This window comes from Varanus komodoensis, unplaced genomic scaffold (assembly GCF_004798865.1).
Source record: "Varanus komodoensis strain SLA01 unplaced genomic scaffold, ASM479886v1 scaffold32, whole genome shotgun sequence".
NCBI classification, from domain to species: Eukaryota; Metazoa; Chordata; class Lepidosauria; order Squamata; family Varanidae; genus Varanus; species Varanus komodoensis.
Genome location: NW_025335798.1, coordinates 21,664,208 through 21,684,039, shown reverse-complemented (window position 1 = coordinate 21,684,039; position 19,832 = coordinate 21,664,208). Strand labels below are relative to the sequence as shown.

The window sequence follows — 19,832 nt, the reverse complement described above, 5'->3', positions numbered from 1 at the left end:
GAGATGGGAAGCTTATGAAATTTCAAAAGGAACCTAGCTTTAGATTTAATGTGTCCTATTAATACTTTATTTTAAATATTTATAAAACATACAGGCCAGAAGAAAATAAGATGTAAGATCCTTATTAATAACCCAGCAGCACACCTGATCCTGCTATTATTGAGGCTAATGGCAAAGCCACTCTGGCTGTGTGGAGTTGATAGCTTCTGGGAGGCTTGGAAGGGAGGCATTTTAAGCTATAATTGCCCATGGTAGCATGTTAATATTTTGTGCTTTTGGAATTTCAAACTGTATCTTGGAAAAGACAAAACTCGCCCCTAGAGGTGTCAGAACCTCCACACTGTGTACAATTCTGTGCGCCTGTCATATCACAACTGCACATTGGATAAGGAACCGTGGCAAGTAGCCTTCTTTCTTCTCCTGCCAATACCTGGACCACAGTTTTAAGTGCCTCAGTCCTATGCCCATGGCTCCTTTTTGAACCAGAGCAAATTTTCTCTTAGGTATTAAACCGACTAGACCTTAAGCCACTTGGGATCTGGTCCAGTCAATTTCATATCTTCTTCGAGATATGAAGAAACTCCAGTTGTGAGACTCCAGTTAGAAAAATTAAAGAAACAAGATTTTACCTTGCAAGTGAAGCTCCCATCACTTTTGCATGATTGTCAAGATGCTGATGATGAAACAGGCCTTGATAGTGGTGGCTGGTGGAAGTTGCTTCTGCTGGCCAAGGTAATTCTCTAAGCACGGCCGTTGGCTTGTGAAAAAGGAGAAAGGAGAAGGGGGAAAGCACCTTATGTACAGTTTCTATAAAAGTGTACATAGTTAAGAACGTATAATAGGTTCCTAAAAGGTTTTTAGGGACTTCCACGTACATAAATGAGAAGAGAAACACAGCTTTAGCACACAGTCCTAAGCATGCTGATTCCAAGGATGTATGTTCAGGACTGAAGAGTTACTTTGCTGCTTTGCTATCAGAAGCATTCTCAGCCTGAGTATCATGCAGGAAGACTAGACTGGTTAACCTGATCTTTCCCATCTTCAGTGAGGAAGTTTAATAACATGGCATAATGAGGATGCGGAACAGGAAGAAAGCCTGGATATAAACTACCCTAAGATGTGACTTTGCAGCTAGCCATTTCTAGTAATCCTGCAGAAATAAAGGGTTTGTAAAGTGCACGTAACTGTGTGGAAGAAAGACTCACACAGATTACTGCCAAGCAAGTATGTATGGCAACAGACTTCTAGATTCTCTTTGAAAGTCAGGTGCTTGCTTGCAAGTTTGCCTGGTTTTGCAGATACAAACCTGTCATGACAATGGAGGAATGTAATGGCAGACCTTTATGGCTCAAATCTCTTGCATCCCAAAAACATTTAAAATGTAACATGGGAAGAGTTAAAAGAAGGCAAGAGACACCAGCATTGCAAATAAATCCCTAAACCTATTTTTACTACCAATCCCCCAGTTTTGCTACCTGTATACATCAGAAGTAGCTTGAAAGGACAAAAGAACCAACTCTATATTGTTTTCCAGAAGCTTCTCAGCCTAGGCAAGTCTTATTTGTCGGAGGTGCTATAAAAAACGGGAGGGGGATGAAGCATTCCAAACTTTCCTCCCACCACTGATTTGAAGAGCATTATAGACACACAGAGAGCATGTAGCCCAGACCTGCAGTGCAGAAATCTAAGGTCAGAAGTAAACCTCTGTGTTCTACACTATAACAGTACCTGAAGGAAAGGGAAATGTTTCTGTAAACAGGAAATCACAATGGGAACTGGACAAAGCCAAGGTAATTTCTTCGAGGAGAGGCAGCAGGCTAGACACTAGTACATCTGGGACAGCGACTGCACCCAAAGAGCTAGCCCAGTCATTGGGAAGAGTGAGGCAGCTGCCAGAGCCAGGTGGTTCTGGGTGTCATGGAAAGACGATGTCATTGAACACTGCATTTTATTGTTCATGAGAGGAGAGGTACATGCATTATTCTCTGCTTCAAGTAGAAAAATAATGTGGCTTGCTTCGGTCATGATGCACCTTGACCATGCCTGGGGGGCAAGTACCATTTGATGCTCCTCTTAGAAAGCAAAATGTCTGGGGCCAAGCACGATCATTTCACGCAGCTGGCAATGAGAAAAATGTGCAGCCGTCCTTTTTAATACTGCAACAGCAGCCTGAATTGCTGGATGCATCTGAAAATGAGCCATCCCTTTCTTTTGGTTCATGATTTCATGTCTAACTGGAAGTATGGAAAAATATGCAAGGAGAAGCATGAGATGGCAGGAGGAATGCTGTGTTCAGTGCAGGGACCCATCTATGCATTCATGCACACTGTAGCAAGACGTTGAGAGCAAGGTGTATGATGGCCAACGGGTCTCACTGTAGCGAGTGGCAGAGCCATGACCGGTGAGAATGTCTGTGCGTGAGCCCTGAGGCTTGGCATGGGGACCCATCAGTGTTTAGGGAACAGCACACGGAGTGCTGTGTGGATGCACATTCTGCAATACGATGCCAGGCCCCTTGCAAGTGTGCATTTAGAGGGCTAGCCTGTCATTTAATTGCTTTCGGTGCGTCTCCTAGATAAATTTCCAGATAGTTATTTTGTGCAACTGCCTGAGTGTTACAGGAGTGGGACAAGCTCTCCTTCAGTCCTTGCTGGAAAAGGAAATGGGCTCTCCCCTTTCACCCATACTGCAGAAACAAAATCTAGTTTCAAACCTCAGCTTTGAGATAGTAGCATTACTTCGAATTATGCACCATAGACTCTTCCTGGTTTCAGCAAGGATGGACACAGCACTGCTTCCATACCTCTGTCTTGCTATCTCATGAACAGCTTCCTCTGATAAATGTCTAGATGAATTGGAGAGGGCTTTTACTGGCCAACACCTAACCTTTAGGCTGGTTGTTGCCCAGATTTTGTTGCAAATCATCCCCTTTGACAAGTAAGTGACATTTGTTATTTTACTGGAATGGTGGAATTAGAATGCCTGTTATAGTTTGATAGTTGTATCAGCAACCCCGACTGATTAGATAGTACTTTGTTCAAAGAAAATGACTTAAGTTACACTTAATTTTCTGATTCCAAAAGAGTGCTGCAAAACTCTATGCCTGTCTAATTATATTTTATGCCAGTCTGTGCAATACAATATACGTGGCACAGCAATCAGTGAGTTAATGGTATCAATCAATTTGTAAACAGATGAAGTCACTCACTCTCAAACTGGTTTTTCCCCAAAACAATTACTAAATTACAATGGGGGGGGGATTGTACAGTTACTGTATTTGTGTGCTGTGTTACAATCAACATACCAGGGAAACAAAACAATTTAATGCAGAAAAATCATCATTCATCTACATTATAATTGCTTCTTTTTCACATCTACAGGGCGGTTAATTAAAATTGTGATTAAATGCGGTCGCGCTGCCTAAGATGTCTTGCCCAAAACAGGTGGTACAGAATTTAAAAGTAAAAAAAATGTAATTAGCATTGGAAATTGAGAAATTGCCTGTAAGAATCAGTGTTAATTTTAGTCAGTGATGAGGTAATTTATAAATGAATGCAGTGGAGACTGTGTAAATGCACAATTGCCTTCCTTCCCATTCTTAGCATTCTCAGCATGCAGGTGAAAATGTTTTCAAAATATTGAGGTAATTTGAAAATCAATCCATGCATTCTTCTTCATCTTCCCTGGGTAGGAGATGCTGCCATTGGGGCACAGCATGCCAGCTTGGCTTTCTGAAAGCAGTGATGATGCCATGGCATTGGGCTTGGGACATCAGATAAGATGGCAACAGTGCTAACTCCTGGACTCCTTATATTGCCCACAAGTATCAGTCAATATTCAGTCATCAGAAGCAAAAATGTCCATAGTGTATGTTCAAATAAGATTGGGCTGCCTCAATGCATCCTCCCAATTTAAATGTACGTACCAAAAGCCAAAGCCTGCATGCAAGTTTTTCCAGCCATGGGTACACGACAGTTCAGCTGAATAGTGCAATCCCAATCCTAAACATATCTACTCGGAAGTAAGCGACTGTGAGTTTGCTGAGGCTCATGCCAGGGTAAACATGTAGACAATTGCAGCCTAAGTTACCTGTGTTTTAATAACACAGTTCAAATATCGGCAAACAGAGTCTACACATGTGCACTATGGATCGTTTTCATTTCGTGTTTATTGTAAATTCGAGGCATCATGAAATCTCGGTCAGACTATAACAGTGAATATGTACATTTTCCTGCCCCCCTCTTTCCCAAACCATTACTGATGAGTGGGAGTTGATGTGCGGGCGTGTGCACACATGCACCTGTATCGGAAAGCATCTTCAGTAACTTGGGCCTTAAATACTGGATATGGGCTTCCTTTGGCCATTTTGAATGCTTTGTGTGCTGCACTGTACATGGGAGACTGAGGTTGACAGAAGGCAGATGAGGATTCACTGGTAATTTGCTGTAGTTTAATAAGTGTCTCTGGTTAACAATAGCAACCATAAAAAGATTTTTTCCTCCTCACCCTAAATTGGGCTGCTGAAAAGACAAAGTGAGGAAGGGAGGAAATAGGAGTAGATTTGTGTATGGAGACATTTGTGTGTTCCCTTTCTGGAACTGCAAACAGATGCTTAGGTTAAGTATATACTTCTTCAATTCCTGAACCGGTACTTTGGACATGGCTCCAGGTGGTGGGCTGCAGGATTCTAGCAGAAAACTAAGTAGGTGGCCAAAGTCTACACGATTCTTGACCATGCAGATATAAATGGAAAAAAGGAATGAAAACTAATACCAGTAAGTGGTGTTCCAAATACTAAAACAAATTTCTTCAATTATTTCTCTACGCACACTTGGAAGGGAGTCCTGACATGTTCAAAGGGGGCTGCTTCCTGTGTAAGTTGACACAGGATTTAAACCCACCTCCAAATATGATTGCTCAAAAGTAATTCACTCATTAAGAAGGGAGATTATATTGAGGAAATGTGTATTGGGCTGTATCCTTAGTACTTTGGAATCTCTTGGATAGCAGCACAATCCTATGAATGTAAGTTCCATTGTGTCCTGTTTACTCCAGTTTAAGTGCACTGAAGATCACAAAACAGGAGAGCCTACATTTTGTAAAAATGGGTGGAGGTGGACCTAACCTAAGAAAATCCTCCCTGTGCATCTTAAAGCTTTCTCCCAGCCCCAGAGATCCTGGCGACCTCATAGTTCTGCCGGCTGTCTCCTCTTTGCCATCCAATGGCAAGCCCCAAAGCTTCAAACATTTTGTAACAACTATGTGACAAATTGTGGTGCTTTTATTCACGTCAGGCATCTTTGCCAGGATTGCTTGTTGTGTTTTCTGTTTGGCTGTGTCATGGGACCAAAGGTGGCTGCTTTTCTACAGCATGTCAAATCTGGTTAACATGCAGCCATTTATCTCTAAACCCACTCCTGAACAATGGCCGTAGTGCGCCGGGCCACTGCCACAGGGCTGCCTGCTTCAAATACCTTTTCCCCCTTCTCTTTTCTTTTTGCCTGGTGCTGGTTCTTTGCCTCTTCAGTCTAAAGCACCCCGTCCTTTCTGCATGTACGTATGTTTGCTTGCACGCATGCATGCACTTCAGACTGACGCACCCTGTTGCACTAGGTCATGTGGCAGACGACATATTTCACAATTTGGGGAACCTTTAGGGACAAATCGTACAGTGCAAGTGTAGCGTAACTGAAGTTTGCGTTTGAAAGTGTAGCGAATCAGAAGCTGCATGGTTGTGTGCGGTGGGGGGAGGAGAAAGAAAGGAGAATCCATGTCTGTGTTACAGCTCTTTATCAGAACTTGATGATAAAATAGAAGAAAGCAAGATTTCAGTCTGATAATTTAAAAAGCACGGGGGTGGGGGTGTCTCTGTAAATTTATTCATGGAGCCAAATCGCTGTAGAGGTTGCATTGCCTTTTAAACAAACACGGTTGTGTGTGCATGCGTGTGTGTGGCTGCCTTTATATTTGTGTCTGTGGAGGTGCACCTACAGTATATATGCTTATTTTTAGGTTGTTCTTGGTTCTGTTTATGTAATGGGTTTTAGGACGTTTTTTGTACAGCAAAAGATGCCAGCCTCTGAAATTGTGAAATGTCGAAATAGTTATGTTGCTGACTTTACCAGATCTGCTAATTTCCCAGCCTTCCAGATCATGCAGAAACTTTATACTGACTTTGCTTGAAGATATCATGATTATTACCCAAGGCTTCTCTAGAAATTAAAACACTGCATTCAAGAGCTAAAAAGAAAGCCAAAACACCACCCTAAACAAGCCAAGTGTGGAAGCTTTGATGCTTTTCTCTAGTATTTAAGGAATTTAAAGTCGCCAAATTGGTTTATGAATGAATTCTTGCATGGAGCAATGATCAGATTACAGTGCGGTGAGGTTCCTTGAAAAGATACAGAAATGTTGTTGCCTTTTTGTTTTATTTCTTCTTCTCCTTCTTCTCCTTCTCTTAACAAAGGACCCAAGAGATTGCTTTTCACTTTGAAAACAATCCCTAATATCAGGAAAATACTCTGTTTGTTTATGCGTACATAATGCAAGTTTGTCCATCTGGGAACTGCAGCAAATGGGTGAAGTATGCATGGATTTCACAGGTAACAGGATTACGTGGGCACATAATTGATCCATTTGGAAGGGGGGGGAATGACAGTGCTCTAAAGATGCCTGGGCTTTGGAAATGGAGTTTATGAAACAGGCACTTGTAAATTCAAAGGAATCAATATGTCAATTTTATTACATCTCAGGACCAGCTGGGCATTAAAGGAACAGTAGCCTCTCTCCCCCCACACCTCAAAATTGCAGCTGCGTCGTCCTGAATTGTGTATCCCTCTTTCAAAGGCTTAGAATATTTGGAAAATGTACTTTCCTCAGATTTTACACCTATTCAAGGATTGCGTTTTCATTGTTGGCGAGAAAAAAAGGAGGAGAGGGGTACACAGCACAGTACATTTTGTCACATTGCTTATAGAGACAAAAGATGCATTTCTTGAGTTAACTGAAGCCAAAGCAAATGTGCAAAGGGAAACAGGATGGCAACCTTAGTTTTCTTCAATGATCGGTATAAACTTGAGAGAGAACGAGAGCAATGTTTGTGCTCATTACAGATAAAGATAACAACTCTTCCTAATTTAAATGTGGAAAACACTGAAGGAGCCATGGGAAATCCATACCTGTACTTCAAGCCAAGATGTTAACACTGGCTGTAAGATTCAGTCATACAGCATCAGATACCTGGCAGATCACAGATTAGACATTCTCTATCAGAAACAGGCTTAGTCAATTCAACATGCCCTTCGTAACTGTAGCTAAACATTCAGAATGAGAGGAACATAATGCACGGCTTCAGTGACCTTTGGTTATGTGAAGGTCCTGTTCTGGCACAATGCTCTCGTTTTTAAAAAAGCAAACCAAATGTAGATGGGGGAACAGTAGGTGACTTGGAATCTTTTGGATGTAAGCAGCATTGAGAATGCTTTGAATTCACGGAGAAACAGATGATTTTAGGTACTAATTCCCATCTGGCTATGACTTACTCAGCCTGTTGAACAATTCCACTAGCACTAACAATGGAAACTTCAGAATTTAATCTGTTCTTGAACTTACCAAGGCTTTGGCTCAACCCAAGACTAGAGCAAGGAACTGGAGACCAGGGCATGTCTCATTAGCCAGGACAAGATCAGGGTGTGTGTGAACCCCAGATATAAAAACTGAGATGGGTTTTGGCCTGACCCTGGTCAGGGTTACTCCTGTGTCCTAGCAACTGCATACCAAATCCTAATCCTATTCCCCTAGCAGGATACTGAGACTGGTCTCTTGAAAACTGAGAGAGCAATCAAGAGGATAGTTTTAGAGTTGCGGTGGGTCTGGATCTCTGTAAGCATCCATGACTTGCTGAGTCATTTGCAGTGGCTGTCCACTGATCCCTTCCCCTGGCTTCTGAACAACCACACCAAAAGCTTTGTCTGTGTGGGACAAGGTTCCAGAAACCACACACTCATGAGCAACACCAATTTTGGCTAAATCATAGACTGGAGAGTTGTCATGTCCAGGATCTCCCCCCGCTCCCCCCACCCCAGTCCTGGGATCATGGAACCATTTCTGGCTCCTGGCTTCTCCAACCTGCTAGGAAGGAGTAAGGTAGAGGAAACCAAATTTGCCCCCAGATGTCCATGCCTCCTTCCCTTGGCTTCATCCCTTTTCTCCCAGCTACCAATTATAATTTCCCAATTTTTGTGCAGCTTTTCTACATTCAAAAAATGTTGAAATGCCTACACTAAGGCTTAGTTAATGGCAGAAAGTTCTTTCAGCTAGAATATGCTGGTACAGCTCACACTTTTGGTCCCATCTGTTTTGCCTTTCGCCTTACTCCCTTTTTGCCTTCAGCTCCACCCAGGAGTAGAAGGTGCTTCCTAAGAGCTTTTCCAAAATGGAATTCATCCCTCAGGCTGAAAGAGGTTCAACACTCCTTGCCTGCTTAGCAAGTCACCTTTGCTAATCTGGAAAGACCTAAGCTGCTGCCAGATAGGAGACTGCATGCAAACAGAGCAGAGGTTTGTGCTGAATGATCTTATAGGCCCTCTCCTCTCCTCTCCTCTCCTCTCCTCTCCTCTCCTCTCCTCTCCTCTCCTCAAGCATTCATGGCTTGGCACATGGCTTCCAAGTGTCCTCTAGCCCTGTTATTTCTTATTTAAGAATATAGACACCTCGTGAGGAAAGTTGATCCTAGCATTTTTCTGGTTCATTCACACAGACACATGTACAGAGGTTCATTCACCCCCCTCCCCCTGCCTCCCTCTCATTCTTTCAAGGATCTCTAAATAGTTTCAAGTTCAGCAGCCACAAATTGGGGCTTGGTACTTGATGTTTTGAGGTTTAGGGTTGGCTCCATATTTTGGTGCAATATGGTAAGGGCATATGGTCCATATGTTCATTCCATATGTTGGTTCTATATTGGAGGCTTCGTGTTGATTTCATATTTTGACAGGACAAAGGTGCCTTCAATTGGTTCTACTTCCTGAGTGGTCCTTCTTTCCTGAAATAACTTTTGCCTGTTCATTGGCCCTCTCTCCTTTTCTGCCTCTGGGTCCATCCTAAAACAGTACCAAGAGGAAAAGTCAAGGCTGTAACTCCTTTTCCTGCCCTTGTCACTTCTTGCATGCTTGGGCAGAGTATTAGGGGCAGAGGCAGCAGAAGTGAAGAAGCAGAGACTTCAAAGCTCAGCACTGGCATGTGGCACTGGATTAGAGACTTCAGCAGGAACCCAACAAAGCCAGCCCCTGAAGTCCTCCTTCCTGAATCTCTGTATCTTTCTCCCCTGGTAGACATATATGGTTAATATATAAGGACATGTGGAAGCTTTCCTGAAATCCCATGGCATCATACAGCCTGTACAGGTATTTTACTCTGTCTTGTATTTTATTTTATGCATCCATTTATGATCATAGGAATATAACAAGTTGTCTTTACTAGGTTCTACTGTTTATTTATCTAGCCTGTTATTATCTACTCTTGGTTGGCATTCGCTTCCATGGCTTCTGGCAAGTGGACCTCCACATGATTTCCTACTTGAACCTTTTAAACCGAAGATGCCAGAGGTTGAACCTAGGACTTCTGATCTTTTTAGCATGTTATATTCCATGATGTTGTATAATCCAGTGGTTCTCAAGTAGGGCAATAGTCTGGTGTGGTGGGAATCGTCTAATAACATCTAGGGATCCATGGCTGGGCACCACTGGTAAACCTTTTGTAAATCTGATTCAGAAAGGCACCTTATACAAAGTTGTCCTACTTGTCCCTTTTTATCCCATGTGACCTCTTCTGACTACCACAGGAGTCTGTCCTGAGTCTCAAGCAGAGGCCTTTGACATCACCTACTAACCAATTGTTTCGGCAGATGCTGAAAGGGATCAAACCAGAGACTTTCTGCACACAGAGTGTTCTATGTCACAAGTGCAGGCTGATCTGTGCAGGTCTGCCAAAGCCATATGGAGTGGATGAATTGTGTATTTCTGCCTTATATGGCGGAAAAGAATCCCACATATAGAAAATGGGAGGTTACCTGAGAAGCATTTTGCCTAAGTAAGTATCAGTGTTCAGGAAGTTAGTTTACATACCTTCTGCTTCCTTCTTTGTAGCAGCCTTTCCCCCATCATCTTTACTCATTGTAACACCTCCTCTAATTCAGCCCAGGAGTATGCACAGAGAAGACTATATGTATGGAGCTTTTCATGGTGCTGGTGGGGAGGGAAGGAGCAAGTCCTGTTGGTGCTCAGCATCAGGTGCACACTGGATCCTGCTGAGCAGCTGCTGGACTTTACTCAGACGTAAAGCTTTCAAGTGAATTCTGAATCAGCTTATTGGTGGTAGAATATTCCTTTGGGAGGGTGGCCGTCACTGAATGGCCCCGCATGTGCTTTGCGTGCAGAAGGACCTCCGTGCAATCTGTCGCGCCTGCAGCCAAAAGGGTCAGGGGATGCGAAAGCCAGAAGCTTGGAAGAGTGGCTACCAAGTAGAGAAAGGACTAAGCTTAAAGGATAAATATCGGACTGGTGTAAGGCAGCTCATGCTTGCCCATGGAAAGTTTTGCAATAGAAAGGGGGAGTTTCACTAGTGCTTGTAAAGCCTCTCTTTCCCAGACAGAGGGCACTTCCGGTTCTGCAGGAACCCTGCTGTTCTTTCTTACTTACTTACTTACTAACTACGGGGTTTATTCTGAACCCCAGTTATTCTTCTTTGGGTTGGCCTAGTAGCCGTGAATGCAATGTGGTCTTCTGGAGATAAGACCCTTCCTCCCCATCAAGCATCTAAATTGGCCAGTGTTGAAAAACTGAATGAGGGCGAGTGCTCTTCACCCGAAGAAGGGTGAAAGCGCTTCACCTCAGTCACCTCTCCGTGTCTGTAATTGGTCCCTTAGAAATGTGCACCTCGGCAGTCGAATTGGCCTTTCCCAAGATCAGACTGGTTTGCTGTGTGAGAGAAGGTGGCAAAAGGGTGGCCTTTGACAAAGTTTGCTTTGCTGTTTGTAGGACCCAGGTAATCACTACACCATCTCTTCATTATCATCCTGTCCATTTATGTAATCCAGTGTCACTTGTTTGCCTGGGCAGTTTAACTCAGAGGAAGTTACTCTTTCCTCTGCATTGTGGTCTTTTGCCCTTCTTCCTTCAGCACATTCACTTCTCCATAGAGCTTCCTATCTCCCTGCTGTTGTTGTCATTCCTTTTAAGCCAACTGTTCCCCCTTCCAGGGTTGCTCTGCTACTTCTTTCCACTCAAATATCTCTATACATTTTGAGATCTTCCTGATTCTGCACCCAGTTCTCCAGGTTTCCTCTTACTTACCTTGAACATTCCTTGCTTGGCTTTGGATTCTAAAAGGGCCAGAGAGCTATCTTAACATTTGACAGGCTATGCAAAGTGATTGCCTACTTAGCAATTCAAAAACATGCAAATGCGAGTAGATAAATAGGTACCACTTTGGTGGGGAGGTAACAGCATTCCATGCACCCCAGCATTTCGTCCCGCCGGCCACATGACCACTGAAGCATCTTCGGACAACGCTGGCTCTTTGGCTCACAAATGGGGATGAGCTGACCCCAGAGTCCAGCACATCTAGGATATATGTGCATGGGAACCTTGACCTTTACCCTTTGTACCTGCAGAGGTGATTAACAGAGTAAAAGGGAAAGCATCATAAATAGTCTGTTAAAAAAAACAACAACACAATGTGCCTTGTTCTACTATGTCTCCATAGCCTTAGCACTGAAGAATGTTAAGAAGTATGTCCAGAATCATGAATAAAGTAACATGAATTTCCCAGAAAAAGCAGTGAAGTATGAACTGAAAAGCTGCAGAGTAGCTAATTACTCTTTTATAGTCCCAGAGCATGTATGAAGTCTAACTTCATTCTGGGAGCTTCCTTTCCTAGTGGAAAGGAAGCCATAGTGGAAATCCAACTATGAAAGCAAAGCTAGGATTGCAACTCACACACACCTATTTTGGGAAAATCCCATAGAACAAGGTGGACTATCCTTGTGTCATCTTCTTTCCCTCTTCCCTGTACCCCCGCATTCCGCATTCTGCCCTGGAGGGTCCTAAGGGAAAGGGAATCTGCTCTGCTGGGAAATGAACATGACTGGGTAAAGCCCTGTGTAACCTTTGCATGAAAATACACACAGGACAGCTCCCTAAGAATTACAGGCCAGGCAAATACCTGTAGACATCCAAAGGCACTCTGTTGGCAGGCACATGTTTAGTGCATTGACCTCTTTGGGGCTACGATCTCAGAAAGAAAAGATAGCAGCACCAAGATAAATGAAAGTGCAAAACTCCGCCATTGATCTGATTGATGGCTCTTGCAGCATGATTGTAACAGCTTCTTTGGAGACTTTTACAATCTTTATGAACGAGCAAGAGCCTCTGCCAATATCTGCAGATCATTGTCATGATAGAGCATAACGGCTTCTTCAGAGCCGTTACGGTCTATCGTGTCAATGCGTACTTAGGGAGTCCTCAATGCATGGATCATTGACACGGTACTACATAACGGCTCCTTAGAAGCCATTACCGGGTATCAAGTCAATGCATACTTAGGGAGTCTTTAATGCACAGGCCTACATAAGTTGACTCACTCTGAATTCTAACAATCCTTACCAAAAAATAATTAACTGCAGAACTCGTTCAGAGAGTATACCAATACCCAACTGCAAGGATGTATCCTAAGTACTAAATATAGTGGGGTGGGGGTGGTTGTACTTAATGATGCAACCTGTTGTTAAATACACATAGAATGACAGCACTTGGAAACAAAACTCCACTCTTCTCCACGAGACAACCTCATTTTATTTTATAAAACCTATTGCAATTTTAAATTTCCTGTCCAAAGCCAAGTTTCATCCCACTAGAAACATCCATTACTAGTTAGTATATAGAGCTCTGAGAAGGCACACCACCAGTAGTTCACCCTTGTAGAGCAGTGGCATTGTTCCAACATATAGCTAGACATTATGTATGTATTCATTTTATCATATAGCAGACGTTTTTATGATGAGGATGATCACTGAAAAATACTTGTTTGCAACCCTAAAAACCAGTGCGATGCAGATGATACAGCACTTTCAAAGCCAGTGTCATTCTTTCGACCTGGCTATCAGGCGAATGAGACTTTCGAACATTGCTCGCTTCCTTTGCAAACTCATGCCCAGCCGTTTATATTCCTGTTGGAGAGATTTCACTGCGCTGGGTTGGGAACGGTTCGAGTTTGCTGCTGTTGATATTTTTCTTTTGTGTTCCTCTTGCTGACTGACATCTGCTATCACGCTAAGCAGGTGTTCCTGTGTAAACGAACGTGCCATGTTTGTGTTTCGCCATCCTCGCTATTGCGCACCCAAATGAGCAGCATGATTAAGAATCCTGTAAATTTTTGAAAGGAAACGGATGGCTGCCCTACTAGAACATAATTACACCGTTCCAACATCCACAGCTCACTGCTGCAGTCGAATTGGAGAACAGCAGAAATTAATAATATATAATACCGTCGTTCTTGTAATTTATAAATGAAATAAAGTTGAGTTGGAGCTTCTGCTGATACATTTTTTTTCTTTTATCCTAAAAAGACCATGGATAGATTAGAAGTTTCCTGGAGTGAAACCTGGCCGGCAATATCACACCAGTTGCTACTATGGGACCTAAATCAAGGTTGGAATCTGACTTAGGAAAAAGAATTACCATCTTTATGAGACTGCAGAAGGAGGTGGAGGAAAAATGAGTCCACCGAGAACTCTGTAGGCCCCCCTCTGAAGGACAGGTAGTAGGAAATCTCTAAAGATGCCATAGTCAATTTTTGGCTCAGTTCATTAAAAGGTATTGCAGCAAGACCTCTCTCTCCATGGCTCCATCCTTTCTCTCCTCTCCTCCCTTACCCCCAACGTGTTTCAATGAAAATAAAACACTATTGCAGGTCAAGTCCTCTGAGGGAAGACAGAATTAATCAGTTAAAAATGTTGTATAGCATCTCCCCCCCCCCCCCGCTGCCACCACACAAATAGCAATGCTTTTGAAAACAGTATTTTTGGACTCCATAAAATGTGCCAAAAGGAGTGGTATTACAAATCACTGCTAAAGCCAGTCCTGGGAGCTTGTGTTTTAATTATGACTCTCTACCTTGCTGAAGAAATGCTGCAAGTTTCAGAAGAGGGAAACATATTATTTGTTACAGAGTAAACTAGTCTGGAGAAAATCATTCCCCGCTCTTTTTCTTTTTCTGTCTGCAATTTCTCTTATGTAATTGCTCAGGGCATTGCCCAGCTGATCTGTACTTGCACAGGAATCACAAGGAGTGGGCAAGTTAGCAAAAAAACTGCAATACAGGTCACTTCTCTCTTATACAGGCAAATTGTATATATGGTAGTTAGCATTGTTTAGTGACAGAAGATGCCAAGCAAGATTGGCACAGACTGCCCTAGTTTTAATCACAGGAAGGCAAATCACAGACGAGCTGAAACTTATGAACTTCTAAACTAGTGTGTTCGCTCATGAGTGAGCACCTAGAGGGCTTCACAGGCATTATCCTATGTGCTCAGGTTTAGTTGAGGGAAATGTGTTCACTTAGCAGATTTACCACATTACCAGGTTGGGTTCTCTGCATGTAAAAATCCCTAAACAATTTTCCATTTCTTCCTCAGGTCACTTGCTTCAAGTTGACTAATTTTAATAAGACCTAGATGCCTACGGTCTTATTGAACGTTTGCTTTGATCAATATGGTTACATTAAAATAGTGCAAAATATAAGCAAATATACTCTAACCACTCTGTGAAAGATGGAAGTGCATTCTCAGCATTGATTTGGTTTCTGAAGATATGCTAATTTGTTGTTTTTAAGAATGCTGATGCCACAGAGGGGAGAAAATTGCACTGGCCATCAGACACACCCACACAATCCGAACAGTAATAACCCATATTTTATGCAGCTATTTCTTTCACTGGCCTACATAATAATGTACAGATTTTATGTCAGCATTCCATTCAGGAGTTATGGCCCATTTTATCTAATGTTCAGCCCATATCTGTATGAGTTAGTTCAGCTGGGCTAAGAACACCACTAGTCAACAATGACCGTGATACATTAGATCAGCTTCTCCAGCCTACAGACGTTTGGGATTTGGCTTCTGTCAATCCCAGCCAGCAGAGCCAATGGTTGGAAATGCTGGAAGTTGTGATCTAAAATATCTACAGAGCACCAGGCACTGTATGGATGGCCACCAAAAAGAAATGGATTCCTAACCTACAAGCTTTGGGGTAAAATATATATTACTTTAAATCCATATCCAGCAGGTTTCTTTCATTTTTTTGAATAAAGCAGGCACTAAATTCCTATCTTTGGTAAATGCTAGAGTAGGTGCAGGGGTTTGATTTTAAAACCCAGATCAGGTGTCCTGTGTTTACTCTAGAGTAAAAATAAGGAAAAGTGTCACTTCCAGATTTAAAGTTAGGCCTGATTTGGTTCTTAGTGTATCTACGTGGCAGAGAACACCATGTCTGTTGTTCACCTGCAAAGCTTGGGCAGGAAGTCTAACTTTAAGCTCCCATATCAATTTTCATGTAAAAACCAGGCTTTCTGCATATGTGAACAGGACAATTTGTTTCATTCTGGGACTTGTTCAAGGGTAGGTATATAAAATGCTAAAATATATACATAAATATGAATGTCCTGGCTTGTTCCCTCTTGTCACAAAGCGAATGTTCATAACATATTATTATTATTAGTAGTAGTAGTATTAGTAGTAACTAAAGGAGGCAAGTTTAGGTATGTAACCACCTGTACTAATTACATAGGCACATATCACACTTTCCAGATCCCAACTCATACTTCTACTAAAGTGGGATATGAGAATTTTATTGTAATAGATTTGTTCATCTCTCAAATGGTACAGGTTGCCTATACTATTGATGATACTATGGTTGTTGTTGCATTTATATCATACTTTTATTCCTCTTGAGAGAAACCCAAGGCCACCTACATAACTCCACTGTAACTCCTCACAAAAACAACTCTGTGAGGTAGGTTGGCCTCAGACTGAGTGGCTGGCCCAAATTCACCCAGTGCACTTCATGGCTGAGCGGGGAATAGAACTCAGATCTCCCAAGTTTCCAGTCCAACATTCTCACCACCACACTGGCTCTCATGTATATAGTTGTGAAACAGTTCAGTAAAAGTAAAAATAACTGCAAATCGGGACAGACAAAAGGAAACACTTGTTCACCATACCTCATGGTTAAACTCTGGAAATTGCTACCACAAGATATAATTATGGCCACCATCTTGGGTACCTTGAAAAGGGATTAGTCAATGCATGGGGAATAAGGGTCTTAGTGGCCACTGGTCACAAGGGCCATATCCAGCAGTTCACCCCAGTTCCCAAGAAATATGAGTGGGAGGATGTGGCTGCACTCGTTTTCTGCTTGTGAGCATCCAGTAGTAAACTGGCTGACCACTGTGGAAACAAAAGGTTGGACCAGAGAGGCCTTTCTTGTGTTACATTTGAAGCAGTAACCTATTTTTCATTTCACTTTTGAATTTTGAAGACACCACGTGAAAATCTGATGGCGACTATAACTCCAAGTGGATACTCGATGCCACTTTCTTTGTATAGCAGGTTGCTCTTCTCAGGAATGCCCAATAAAAGTCTATTGCAAATTATTTTGCTGTTGAGAAAAGTACTATCTTGGTTTCTCCATGCAAAAAGAAAGGTGGATTTGAAGTACGTACTTCAGAGCAAGGTATTAATGCTCCATGTCTAGAGGATTTCTGAGTGAGGGAAAGTGTTTTCTGGAGAAAAAAAAAACAGATGATCTGCAAAGTAGTTTTGAAAGAAGAAAATATATCATTTGTCGAGGATAACTAGTGTGGAGGAAACCTTGCTTGAGGCTGTATCCTGCTCTGACCCCAATAAATAATATTCAAGATTGCTAGCTATCCTTGCTTGTCTGTTGTTTACCAAGAGGAGCCGATTGGTACAGATTTTAAGGTTATAGCATTATCCTGAGCTTGCTACAATGATTTTACTTACTGAAAGAGAGGATATTGTCCCTTTCCTTTATAGAGAATTCCTGGGCTGGATCTGCACTATTTTAACTAATACTGTAATGCTTAACTCACTGCGGTATCACGTGATGCTCACGCCAAACCATTCCTGCCCTTACATCCCAGCTTTCTTCAGCTGTATTATATGGTGCAGTTTCTCCCTGGTTTATAGACCAGTAAGTTGCAGGACTCTTCTGGATCAGAGGACCCAGCTATAGCAGGCTCACAGGGAAAATGAAGTGTCCTGTTGGGGCTTCTCTTGCTCTGCCTTGCCTAGTGAACTGGAGAGGAAATGCAATGATGTTTCTCCCCTCCCCTCTGGGGAAAAAAGGGGAATGTCCCCCTTGTTTCCTTGAATCGAGGAAGAACTAGCAGGAAACAAATGAAACTGCGTATGTATTCAGAACTTAATCACATTATCTTCTATGGCCTTACTCAGCAGTAAATCACATTGAGTTTAATGACACTTACTCCTGGGAAAGTACAGCACAGAAGAGGAGCTGCACTTGTCTCGGGGTGGATAGGAATTGGGGTACTGACCCTGCTGGCTTCACCCCATAGAAGGTGGGAAGATGGCAGCAGCATCTCTGCCTTCCTTCATCTCTCCCAGAGGTCTCTTCCTGCGTTGTGTGCCTATGTGAATGTGATGGTGCAGAAGAAGCTGTCAATGTTAAAAATTACCTGGGATCCTTTTACACCTCTGCTCAGGTGGGAAAAAAGGGGGGCATTTCCTCTGTTTGCATCACCTTTTGAACTTCTCCTGCTTCTCCCACAATTGCATTTATGTGTGACACAAGATTGTGCCTTCAGCACAGTAGAGACCACGCTGTGTTCATTAACATGTGCCCAACAGCAGTAAATGTGTTTTGCATAAGTCTTGCAACAGTGCTCAGTGATTAATGGAAGGGACTCTAGTGTCAGTCCACTCCAGGTCTTGACTATAATTTGCTTTTTGGTTCCTGCTCCATACCGCGGTGGTTAAATGTTCATTTCCAAGGCTTGGATACTAACCGGCATCCATCCACAGATGAAGGCAGGAACAGAGAGGCAGCAGAGGAACTGGCTGGCAGACGTCAGTTCTCACCATTCTCCCTTGCCCTGCAGCCCTTTCCCCACTCCTCCAGAGGTTCTCCCAGCCCTCCAGAGCATAAGTTCGGAAGTTGGAGGCTGCTGGGGTGTTTATGTGTGTGTATAATAGCTGAATGTTGTCTTCCTCCATGGCACTGGTGGGAGCATTCATGAGCAGAACTCTCTGGTCAGGGACATCTGTCAAGCAAGAACAAACTCAGACTCCTGGCCTACGTCAGGATAAGACAGTTTGGAAAGTGTTTTGCAAAATGCTGGCAATGGCAGTACTGCAATCCTCTGCTATTACTCCATTTTAAAAGTTTGCTGGTATTGCTTTCAGCTGTAGGGCATGCTTTTTAATCTTACCTGTTGTATGAACTCTTTCCTCTCCCATCTTTGATCTCTTTAGTAAGCAATCTGACCACAGTGTGTTTTCCAAGATAGCATCTCTTCCTACATGACAACAAAAATAATTTCTTATACTCAGAAGCTCATCTTATCAAAGGTAAATCAGCACACACCAAAAATGAAGACAAGAGCCATAAGAGTGTGTGTGCATGTGTGTGTGAGAGAGAAATAGGGTAGCATACAGAAAAAGCAACCACTGAAATTTACTAAGAAAAGGTTGCTCCAGTTTAAACTGATAAATGCTATTTTAACTTAACAGTTAAAAAAGAAAGAGCTTTCACTTCCTGGTTTCCCATGCAACAAGAAAGGCAGACTAAGGTGATTGACATGACAGCTACCTCAGTCTCCCTTAGGCTGTACCCTTGCCATGTGTCAGATTACAACTCTCATCATCCCCAGCCGACATGGCTGACCACTGAATTCACTAGGACGAAACATGAATCAAGTTGGGCTGACTGTCTTAATAAATATCTAAAATAAGTTGGCCTGTTGAAGTTCAGAAAATCTGACTTTTCATTTGCAGCCAAGCCAATAAAAGGACATAGTTTTTGTTCTGTTTTGCTGCATGACAATCTTGATTCCATCCCCCCGCCCCGCACCCCATCCCAGTGTTTCATGTTTCTGAAGACTTTAGTATCAAGGGTATCGCTCTGTAAACAAGTGTACATTTACAGAGGCAGCTTCCCTTACACTCTTCCCTTGTAATCAGATGTGAAAATTACACCCTCCTTTTTGGATACATGATAATTGCACGTTTCGACATACAAAGAATTGTCTCTGTTTCAGTTGGTAGAATGAAGGGGAGGAAGGGGGAAAAAACACCAAGGCATTCAACAAAAATATGTTATTACATTAAAGATCTCTGTCATTGCTTTTGGGGGGAAAAGTGAGGCTTGCAATCAAAACTATGATCAAGATGTGTGTATATTAAATACATACTCTCTCCCTCTCTCTGTGTGTGTTTATGTGTATGTGTACACACACACATACCCAAGAGAAATAGTAATGTTTTCCTAAATGTATACACACAGTATAAAAAGTCACTCCTATGCCAATTCAGGACTGCATGCTTCGATTAAATCCTTCCTATATTACTTCTCAGAATATTTGAACTATGAAAGCACTACTTAAGACACATTTTAACAAATGTCCTTTTTTAATTTGACTCTTTCTCATGACTGAGGTATTTAACTGGCTAGTAGTTCTTTTTTTCCTGTTCCCAGTGGCTTACACCTGAGCATTTGATGTGTAAAGTATTCTGTCAGATG

At 42.4% G+C, this 19,832-nt stretch overlaps 1 protein-coding gene and 1 long non-coding RNA gene across 4 annotated transcripts in view; one reads left to right on the top strand and one right to left on the bottom strand.

The window, feature by feature from the left end:
- Positions 1–18,610, bottom strand: part of LOC123027337 — a 21,900-nt gene extending 3,290 nt beyond the window's left edge. For both annotated transcript variants that reach the window (XR_006415499.1, XR_006415498.1), the window contains exons 1-3: positions 18,523–18,610; positions 11,480–11,662; positions 630–757 (exon numbers count right to left, since the gene is read on the bottom strand). This is a non-coding gene — a long non-coding RNA (uncharacterized LOC123027337). The remainder of the gene's footprint in view (positions 1–629; positions 758–11,479; positions 11,663–18,522) is intronic.
- Positions 1–19,832, top strand: part of ZEB2 (zinc finger E-box binding homeobox 2) — a 170,444-nt gene that overhangs the window by 20,006 nt on the left and 130,606 nt on the right. The window contains exon 1 of one of the 2 annotated variants that reach the window (XM_044438044.1): positions 11,654–13,703. The exons of the other annotated variant lie outside the window; for it this stretch is intronic. Within the exon in view, the coding sequence (XP_044293979.1) occupies positions 13,625–13,703 (79 nt within the window). The 5' untranslated portion in view covers positions 11,654–13,624. Of the gene's footprint in view, positions 1–11,653; positions 13,704–19,832 lie in introns of those variants that run through there. 2 annotated transcript variants of the gene reach the window in all.